This window comes from Crocodylus porosus, unplaced genomic scaffold (assembly GCF_001723895.1).
Source record: "Crocodylus porosus isolate Cpor-Errol unplaced genomic scaffold, CroPor_comp1, whole genome shotgun sequence".
Lineage (NCBI taxonomy): Eukaryota > Metazoa > Chordata > Crocodylia > Crocodylidae > Crocodylus > Crocodylus porosus.
This window is the reverse complement of record NW_017728947.1, coordinates 37,819,814-37,830,749: the sequence shown is the minus strand read 5'-3', so window position 1 is coordinate 37,830,749 and position 10,936 is coordinate 37,819,814. Positions and strand designations below refer to the sequence as shown.

At 39.0% G+C, this 10,936-nt stretch overlaps 1 protein-coding gene across 4 annotated transcripts in view; it reads left to right on the top strand.

Annotated features, from left to right (window-relative positions):
• Positions 1 to 8,531, top strand: part of LRRC4C (leucine rich repeat containing 4C) — a 140,494-nt gene extending 131,963 nt beyond the window's left edge. For 3 of the 4 annotated variants that reach the window (XM_019552287.1, XM_019552285.1, XM_019552286.1), the window contains one exon: positions 5,875 to 8,531. In XM_019552287.1, the coding sequence (XP_019407832.1) occupies positions 5,917 to 7,830 (1,914 nt within the window). In that variant the 5' untranslated portion in view covers positions 5,875 to 5,916 and the 3' untranslated portion in view covers positions 7,831 to 8,531. Of the gene's footprint in view, positions 1 to 4,856; positions 4,996 to 5,874 lie in introns of those variants that run through there. The other variant, XM_019552288.1, reaches the window with a different exon arrangement.
• The last annotated feature ends 2,405 nt before the right edge of the window (positions 8,532 to 10,936 follow it).

The window sequence follows — 10,936 nt, the reverse complement described above, 5'->3', positions numbered from 1 at the left end:
TACATCAATGATCCCAAGGCTAAACATTTTTTTTAAAAAGAGACAGATAGATGCCTGCTGAAAAGTAATTTTCCTTACTTGCGTCAGAAGGGCAAGTGTGAACTGGCCATGATTTTCTCCAGTGCATGCACACATGACTGAGTTGTGAAAAGTGAACTCAATACTCCTTTGCTTGACCTGGCTTTACATTGATGATGACACAATTGTGTGATATCAAACGACTTTTTGGATATAGGCCAACGAGTCCTAGGCAGGGTGCCATAGTACCCTGAAGTGCTTTGAGATCCTTGAAAGGATTCTGTGGGGTGACACTCAATGTTAGCACTGTTAGGTGTACCAATATAATTCAGTAGAAAAACTCAGCAATTCAAAAAGGAATCCATAGAATTAAAACATTTTGACTTGTTGTGACTTTTCCGAGTTCTTTGCAACAGAAGAATTGCTTTATTATATTTCTGTAGTGCCTCAAATCTATTGGGGAGTGCCTGAAATCTATCAAGGAGTGCCTTATGTAATGCATAAATCCAAGGGGTAAAGTTAAGGTTATGCAGGCAAACATAATATAATCATTTCCTAACTTACAGGAATTGGATTGAACTTAATTGAACAACATTCTCAATATTTTACATTGAAATTTAAATGTAAACACTAGTACTATTGAGTTGTGTTGTTTGTACATGTGTTGCTAGCCAAAAATATCTTGGAAGTAAAGAATGATCAAGGGGAATGAAAGAAGCTTGTTGACTGTCCACACGTGCTGTTTTTGTTTGAATTTTCTTAGAAACTGAAAAGGGAAATTGTGCCTTGTTAATCTTACTAGAATCTTTCAGTGGCCTGTGATGGAATTATTGATAAAAAGTTTATACAACCTGGTGGAACCACTCTTAATTAGCTCTGCTCCTTCCTAATAAAGAGATCCCAGAGGGTAAATGTGCTTGTCATCCTCTCCAGAGCTTACTTGTTGTCCCATACGTTTCTTGTCACCTCTTATTCAATAAGCATATGAGTCCCCTAGAAAAGACAGTACAGAGTTTTGGACACCCGTCTTTATCTTTCTTTCTCATACGAGCCGCAGTCTTTGTTATTACCCAGTGCCTGGCTACAGCTGGGGATTGGATCCAGATGAACCAGATAAAGCTGATACCAAACAAGACAAATATGATGATTGTTGGCAATCTTTATGGTGGGGGGGGGGGGGGTAAGGATGTTCATCGCTGGTGGGATTTAGTCCCCCTGTCACTTAATTCTGCAGTCTTTGGGTGCTGCTGGATCCTTTGCTGTATCTGGATCTCCAGGTTGTGGTGGTAGTTAAGAGCATCTTTTACCAACTCTGTCTGGTGAAAAGGCTTGGAATATTTCTTTCAGATTTTGATCTGACCACTATCATCCATGCTTTTTTAAACTTGAGGCTACACCACTGCAAAATGTTCTATGTGGGGCTGTCCTTGACGCCTGGCCAAAAGCTGCAGCTAATGTATAACGTGGCAGCTACCTTCTGATGGGCCTGAATCATCAAGAGCACATTAGTCCAGTGCTCCAGAGCCTGCCCTGGCTCCCAATAACTTTCTGAAAAGTATTCAAGGAACTGGGTCTGACCTGTAAGGTCTTGGTACTACATGCCTACATACCTATCTCATTTTCCTTTGTGTTCCATCTTGATCCCTAAGATCCAATAAGAGGAACCATCTGCAAGTATCATCTGTGTATCAAGTGTGCATAGGAAGTCATGCTTTTGGAACTCATTTTTTTGTGGTTCATCAGAACCCAATCCAGGACATCTTCTGGAAGCAATGAAAGCCTTTTTATTTGAACAGGCATTTAGCAAGCAAGGTTAAGTTGGGGTGTGCTTTAGGGAGCTGTTATTATATACCTTCTATATAATTTAATATTTTATTTGTGTTTTTATAAGTTAGTCTGGCTTTTATTGTAAGCTGCCCTGAGTCTCTTTTGGGAAATGTAGTACATAAATCTAATAAATGAATTAAATCGATAAAGCCAACCTTTATATTTTGCCAGCAAAAAAAAGAGAGAGCGATTGAATTGCGAGTATATGCATCATTCCTTTTCCATGTCCTTGTGATAAGGAATTTAACAGAATCTTCATATTTGCTGGAATATGACAGGGCCATGCCATGAGCATTTCTGTTATGGCTTCAAATTTGCAATCTTTGAGCTGTTAACTATGCACCTTAGCACTAGCACCACCCCATCCCCCAATATGCATCTGAAAATGGGTCTTTATGTGAGGATCATTAAAATATATATCACATTTTTAAGGCTGGAGCTAATGAATTTAAAAATTCATTTAGTGCTGGCTATTTTTCAGTATATTATTTTGGGTGTAATTGACGTTGATGGATATGGTCTGCACAATGAAAGGGGGAACCACAGTCCAAACAAGGATGACTATTTGTACCCATGTGTACTGCAAAGGGAAATCTTGAGCACCCTATTCCCTGGTTAGACTCCAGTGGTTATGGTGGCTAATCTGCAGCATCAGACTCACATGTGAAGAGACTGGATTTTAGCTTACCCTCCCTAGCACTTCAATGACACAAAGCCTAATTAGACTCAACCTATGCTGATATAGGGGATTTTATATCATGCATTACTAGAGATGAGGAAAAACACTTATATAAATAAGTTCAAAAATAAAATCAAATAGTAGCTACAAAAGCTAAAACTCCACACATACACTCAGACACTCAGTAAAATACTAGAGGCTTCTTATCTTTTTGTACTTATACTCCTAAAATACAAAACAAAATCTAGATACACAGGAAGATAAAATGAGCAACCCCCCACAAAATACACACATGAAAATATCTCCAAATTTTCTTCTTCTTTGTCCTGTCATTCTTGCAGTGGCCTCCTTGGTTTTTAATATGTATGTTTAGGGTATCCAGTTAGCTAAGCAAACAATAAGATGGGATGAAAATGTACACATATATAACAGGTAGAGAACAATTATTTATGGTGACTTCAGAGAGCATGGGCCTCAGGCTTAAGTCTGAATGAAGTATGCTTGGTGCAGGACCTAAACGGGAAAGGTAAAGATAAATGCCACAGGATCGTTTGGCCTGTAATGCCAGCATGAGCATTAGGGCTCTGTGAATAAGTGAATTTTGGTCCAGTAGTTACAGAAAAATATTAGGGGAAAATATTTCAATTTCAGTTACCATAACAGAGAAGAAAAAAAGACAATTTGGCGGTCAAACAAAATGTTCAACCTGAAGTAGGAAAAAAATCACTCTGGATACTGTTAATAAATACAAAAGAAATGAAGAGGTAGAAACAAGGAGGAGGAAATTGTTCCCCTTTTACAGTAGTTAATGGCAGTCAAGAGATACAGGCTCAGCACCTTTCTGTGCCTGAGACTATATAAACTCATGTCACCACCTCCCTCCCACTCCAATACACAGTTTTTCAGGGACTCAAGCAGCACAGAATAGCATCACATTTAGGCCCTGTTGATACTTTCACTTTTGCAAGACATACTCATGGACTGGAATAGGGAGTGTTACTCAGGTATCCCATCTCTCAGTTAAGTGTTGTAACCAACAGGCAATAAAGAGAAAGGGTGGAAGTGGATCTGCTGGATGCAGATGGATCTCCCAACTACATATCATTCCAAACATACAACGATACATGATAACCTAGAACTTAACTGCGGTGGAATAAACTCTGTTCTTAACTACAGTAGAGTCAAGAGAATTGTACTACTGCATGGGGGGAAGTGGTTCAATGATTACCTGTTTTATTACTTGCTAATGGGATTTATTGTTTATGCCTAGTACTTAGAGGGTAAGTTTTAAAGAATGCATTAATTAAACACACTAAAATAAAATGATAGAAAAATATTTAAAAATGGCATTCAATTTGTAGCAAAATCCATTCAAAGATCTTAGCAGTATCAATACTAAATGCCTGTTCATGCTTTTATTGCTTTCAAACCATTGTGACCTTACTGACCTCACCAGATTTACTATCCCTTTTATACAACAGTGTAAGATCAGAATCATGCCTGATTAATTAAACGTTGCCTTCCCTCCGTGAAGCTAGTATAAACAGTGACTTGATTTTTATAGACACAGAAGGAGGTTGCCCAAGGTTGCAAAAGGCAGAGGTGCCAGTTTCTTGAATAGATACTACAATGACTGGTGTCTTATAAACAACAAAGAGTAAATACAACAGTCCAGCTCTTCCAGTGATCAGCTTTAACCATTAATCCATGCTGCTTCTGCAGTAAAGATTTAAAAGTTCAAATGAAAACCCTTTCTAATTCTAAGCTATAACAAAAAGTTAGTACCAACAGTACCAAACCACATACATAAATACGGGCACATTTACACATCACCGTACGGCAACATTGCTACGACGCCATGCTTATTTCCTTTTAGAAGTACTAAAGCACAGCGCAGTAACTGCCCATACTACACCATACATGTGGTGCTCAGGGAAGTGCACCACTCTGGACATAGCTGCCGATCATGTGTAGACCCACATGATCAGTGCATCAGCATAGCATGCCATACAGTGACATAGTGCATCACTCCATTGTCGTAAGGTGACATGTAGATGCACCGTACATGTACTTTGAATTTATAATTATAGCAAGTCTGTCATTAAATGAGCAACTCCAGTGCACAATATACTGTTTTTTCTTTTACTTTCTATTGTATTATCCCTTACCATAGTTTAAAAACTAGGATATCTTTTTAGTGCAAAATGAAACAAAAATGGAAATAATAGTAGAAAACCTTTAGCTGATAGTATTTTGTTCTACTGAATACATGTATTATGCATCTTGGTGCTCTGGGTTATAAATGTGCTTTGAGTTTGCTGTAATTTATAAGACTTCACTTTTGGCTGATTTATAGGAAATTAATCTCTACAGCAGAGGGACCTTGCAGTGAGCAGCAGATTGAAAATGAACCCAGAGCTGGGGGATTTAGGCACTACTACAAATGAATCAGCACTGAAAGTCTTTTAATGGTAATGATCATTTGCAGAGTGTAAAGGTCTTCCCCCTGCTCTTCCTTGCACTAAGATCTGTAGGAAATTTTTTTAGAGGTAGCAGTGAAATTGCTAACCCTGCAGCTACTGAGATATTTTTTTCAGAGTTTAAACAGCTATTCTTTATTTCTGTGTTCAGCACACATTTACTAATGAGTGTTTCTCTGCTGCTGCTGCCAAACATGAGAATAGAGGAGGAAATATCGTGAAATTGGATGAGGCTGTTTAACAGTGGGGGAGAGCTGATGCTCAGCAGGTCACACAAAGCTTTGGGTAGTTTTGTATTTGCTTCCATGAAATAAGAAAGATCTTGCACTCACATTTTCATGGTCTACATTCAACAATAAAAGCTTCACTTACAATATGGCCCCAGACCTGCATTCACATTCACACAGCCTTAAAGGTTCAAAAAGGTGAAGCCTTATCTTGCTTTTGAGGTTTTGGGTTTTTTTTCTGTTTGTTTGTTTTTTCTGCTTTAAAACACTGGGTACTTAGATAATTTCTTCACTGTTGTTGCCTGCCTGTCTCTTCAGGTTCTTGTCATTGGTTCTCTGGGCTCCCCTTCTATACCTACAGTGCAAGTGCTTCTCTTAGATACTGGTAGGTGATGCAGTTTACCTGCCATCCTGTTACAAACATTTATAACTTGAAATGAAGTATGGCCTACATTCTGAAGTTGCTAAATTGAAATGCAAGTTGTAGCTTGCGCTGTTGTGTGGAAAGCTGCAAACACCAAAACCCATATCTAATGGAACAGGCATGATTGACTGAAAAGCACTGAGAATTTTTTATCAGCTAACATTAATATTTGGTATTTATTTAACGTTCTTCCCTCCCCCTTCCTTTCTTTTCTTGCAGACTATTCAAACTCCAGAAGGACCAACACCAAATAAATTATGAATGTTGAACAAGATGACCTTACATCCACAGCAGATAATGATAGGTCCTAGGTTTAACAGGGCCCTATTTGACCCCCTGCTTGTGGTGCTATTGGCTCTTCAACTACTTGTGGTGGCTGGTCTAGTAAGGGCTCAAACTTGCCCTTCTGTCTGCTCCTGCAGCAACCAGTTCAGCAAGGTGATCTGCGTGCGGAAGAATCTGAGAGATGTCCCAGACGGTATCTCTACCAACACACGATTACTGAATCTTCATGAGAACCAGATTCAAATCATTAAAGTGAATAGTTTCAAACATTTGAGGCACCTAGAAATCTTGCAGCTAAGCAGGAATCACATTAGAACAATTGAAATAGGGGCCTTCAATGGTCTGGCCAATCTCAACACTCTGGAACTCTTTGACAATCGTCTTACCACCATCCCTAATGGGGCTTTTGTATACCTGTCAAAACTGAAGGAACTTTGGTTGAGAAACAACCCAATTGAGAGCATCCCTTCTTATGCTTTTAACAGAATCCCTTCCCTGCGTAGGTTGGATTTGGGTGAATTAAAAAGGCTTTCATATATCTCAGAAGGTGCCTTTGAAGGTTTGTCCAATTTGAGATATTTGAACCTTGCCATGTGCAACCTTCGGGAGATCCCTAACCTTACACCGCTTGTAAAACTGGATGAGCTAGATCTTTCTGGGAACCATCTAACTGCCATCAGGCCTGGGTCCTTCCAAGGATTAATGCATCTTCAAAAATTGTGGATGATACAATCCCAGATTCAAGTGATTGAAAGAAATGCCTTTGATAACCTTCAGTCACTGGTAGAGATCAACCTGGCACACAACAATCTCACACTACTGCCTCATGACCTTTTCACACCACTCCGACTAGAAAGGATTCACCTGCACCACAATCCTTGGAACTGCAACTGTGACATTCTTTGGCTCAGTTGGTGGATTAAAGACAAGGCACCCTCCAACACTGCATGCTGTGCCCGTTGCCACACACCTCCTAACTTGAAAGGAAGGTACATTGGTGAACTGGACCTGAATTACTTCACGTGCTATGCTCCAGTGATAGTGGAGCCACCAGCAGACCTCAACGTCACAGAAGGCATGGCTGCAGAGATGAAATGCCGAGCATCAACTTCTCTGACTTCTGTATCTTGGATTACTCCAAATGGATCAGTTATGACACATGGGGCATACAGAGTTCGGATTTCTGTGCTTAGTGATGGCACATTAAATTTTACAAAGGTGACCGTGCAAGACACGGGCTTGTATACATGCATGGTGAGTAACTCTGTTGGAAATACCACAGCTTCTGCCACACTTAATGTGACTGCAGTGGAAAATGGTTACACATACTTTTCAACTGTCACAGTAGAGACTGTGGAACCTTCTCAGGATGAGGCACGGACCACGGAGCAGGTCGGGCCCACGCCAGTTACTGACTGGGAGACCACCAACATGACAACCTCTCTCACTCCACAGAGCACAAGGTCAACAGAAAAAACGTACACCATCCCAGTGACGGACCCAAACAATGGGATTCCAGGAATAGATGAGGTTATGAAGACTACCAAAATCATAATTGGTTGTTTTGTGGCTATCACCCTCATGGCTGCTGTGATGCTGGTAATTTTCTACAAAATGAGGAAACAGCATCACCGGCAGAACCACCATGCTCCAACACGGACTGTAGAGATTATTAATGTGGATGATGAGCTTACAGGTGACACACCCATAGAGAGTCACTTGCCCATGCCAGCAATAGAGCATGAGCACTTAAATCACTATAACTCTTATAAGTCTCCTTTCAACCACACAACAACAGTTAACACAATAAATTCAATACACAGTTCAGTGCATGAACCGTTATTGATCCGAATGAACTCTAAAGACAATGTACAAGAGACTCAGATCTGAAACATTTATGATGTTATGGGGTGGGAGGGGACAAAAAAGACGGTTTATAAAACAAATGACACAAATGACTGGGCTAAATCTACTGTTTCAAAAAAGTGTCTTTACAAAAAAAGAAATTTATTTATTAAAAATTCTATTGTGATCTAAAGCAGACAAAATTATGTGTATTCCTCAGAACCTGTTTTTGCTGCACTTATTTACCCAAGTCCTTTCCTCCTCCTTCCTCTACCTACTCTAACCCCCATTGGCCATATTTTTCATAGAAGTTCTTGATTCCCTAAAAGAACTGGTCTAGGAAATTTTGTATGAATTCTGTTACACTTTGAGAATTTTTATGGTGAATTCTAGTGGTGAGATTTGGTCTATTTTGTCTCTTTTTTCTGTTTCATTTTTCTTTCCTCATGCCCTTCTTGAATCATTCAACAGGATGTGGAGCATTAGGGGTAGATTTATAAGGAAGAATAAGGAAAAAAAAACAAAAAACAATTTTTAATTTTTTTTTCATGTAATGACCTGTTCTGTATTTACCAAGAGGACCATTCTGTGAAAGAAGAAACAAAAAAAAAGAAAATATCCAAGAAATTAATTTACTTGTGAACAGCTATAAAACCCATGATCTTTTAAACAATTCTAGAATCAGAATTTGTAGTTCAAACACTAAAATAAGATTATAAATAAAATACTGTTGTTTTTTTTCTGTACTTGGATATAACTCATTTTTAGTGTGGCTTTAAACATTAAAAGTTTGCTAAGAATTTTACTATCTTCTGCTGTCATGATCCAAACACATCTACTTCAAAGAATATTGTTATAGTGTTTTGGATCATTACAGAGGAATAATATATTTTATATTAATATTTAAACTGGTAAATAAATATACCTTATACTTAATGGAAAATTATGATGATTTACTCTAAGGGACTTTTCAGCTTTCTTCATTGGATTAAAACATTTTCCAAACACATTCCTTAGTGTGATGAAGGTGTCTACAAAGAGTTCAAGTACTAGTGGGATAACTAAACAAAGTTGAAAATATTGTTCTTATTTTAAAGAAATGCTACCTGGAATTGGCATGTGCTCCAGGATTGTGTGTGTTGGGGGCCGGGGAGGGGGGTCTGCTTTAATTAGAGTGGCTCTGAGAGCCGCTTTAATTAAAGCACCCAATGTGTCATGTGTATCAGTGTCCCCACACTGAAAATGGCAGCAGAAGCGCTTTAACTAAAGCTTATCGAACAAGCTTTAGTGAAAGTGCCCCTGCCACCATTTTTGAGCATGGAGACACTGGTACACATGATGCTGGAGTCTTGATCTTTAAAGCCAATAGCTTTCATTGGGTAGGTCTTGAAATGTTTCTAACTGTTAATATGAAACTTGTGCAGACACCCACCCAAGAATACATCCCAGAGCCCACATTCCTGGAATGGAATCAATGTGCTATCAATAATGTTTCACAGAGAAAAATATTTGAAAGCATTTGACTGACCTAGAAATAAAGCATGACCAAGAAACCCTTGTTCATATACAGAGGTAAATCCAAATTGCTTGCAGCCTATGCCTACTTTTTTACCTATTGTAATGCCAAAGTATATTCCTATTAGACTGATTAGCTTATATTGATTTAGATAGTTTACTTACACTTTTTTCCCTTTAATATGTTCCCCAGAATTTAGTTTTTTGAGTAGGTTTATGAGCTGAGTATGTGTTGGCTTGACTTGCATGCTAAGAGCTAGAACAAACAGTGATCATGAGTGTTTAGACTCTAGGGCCATGTCCAGATGTGCAGGGGCATGCACTTGCAGTGGCAAAAATAGTAGTGGCACAAATTTGTGCTGCTACTTTTTGCCAAAACATACTTTCCTATCCATGCACTTTGTCCTGCTTCAGGCAAACTGCCTGTACTCAACTCCTTCTAGGTCCCAGCATGCTGGAGGAGCTCCACCACAGCTGAAGGAGTGAAGATGCTCTGGCTGGCAGCCAAAGCATCTCGCTGGAGCACTAAGCCTCCATGTCTTCGGACACATGCTCCTGTCATGTGCACCATGCTGTGGTTTTTTCCCAGTGCTTTTTTTGCTACTGGGCTGCAAATTTGCACATTTTAACATTTCCCATGTGCGCCTTGTGCCACCATGACTCTCATGCCCCTGCTCATCTGGGCATAGCCTAGCTGTGCAAATTATGCCAACATAGACTCCATATATGGGCAGGTAAGGTAAGTAGATTTAAGGGGTTTAAGGGAGTTTCAATGAATGTAACAAAGTCTAATTTATTCACTGAACTTGGCTCTTTGTCATCTTACTTTTATTTCCCTACTTATCAACAATTTCTTTTGTTGCCAACATCCTACCCCTGAAAATTAAAGGTCCAATTCCCTATCTAGGATCAGAAACTGACTTCTGTTGAAGTCTTCACAGGACCAAGATCCTCCTAAGTTGTTTACCTGTCTACATAGAGTGAAAGGTTAAATGCTCCACTGTAGGATGTACAATCTTGAAGGTTGCAAGTGAATTTTTAAGGCAGAAGGTCTAATCTACAAAGGACGCTGGATGGATGAAACTGAATCACTGTGTGAAAGGAGTATGCTAACTATGCTACAAAAGGAAACACAAAAATCCTCAAATAATCTCAGAGAAATATTTGCAATACATTATCTTTTGATGCATTGCATGAAAAATAATATCTGCTTTAAGAGAATTTTAATAGAAGATGAAGATACGTATGAATTAAAAATATTGTACTATTGGATAGTTTGTGGTCCTATAGATACTGCTTCCTAGCTCTCTTCTCATTTTCTTAGTTCTTTACATCATTTCCCCACTAAATCTATACAAATATTGCGATCAGATCTGTTCAGGAATACTGCAAGTGCATTGTTCAATATAGCTGATCCTTCCAACAGGTGTATTCTGCTCAAGATTACTGCTCTGTGCAGTAGCACTAGGGATGTATATTTTTGGCTCTCATTCCTGGGCTATCTAGTATCATGAGCATGTTAAGCAACTTCCACAAAAATCACACCTACAGTCTTAAAAGCATGTGGTCTCCATGCTGCTGCAAACAAATCTCCCACATTTTGGTAGTCGTCTTTTTTTCTTATCGACTGTATGGC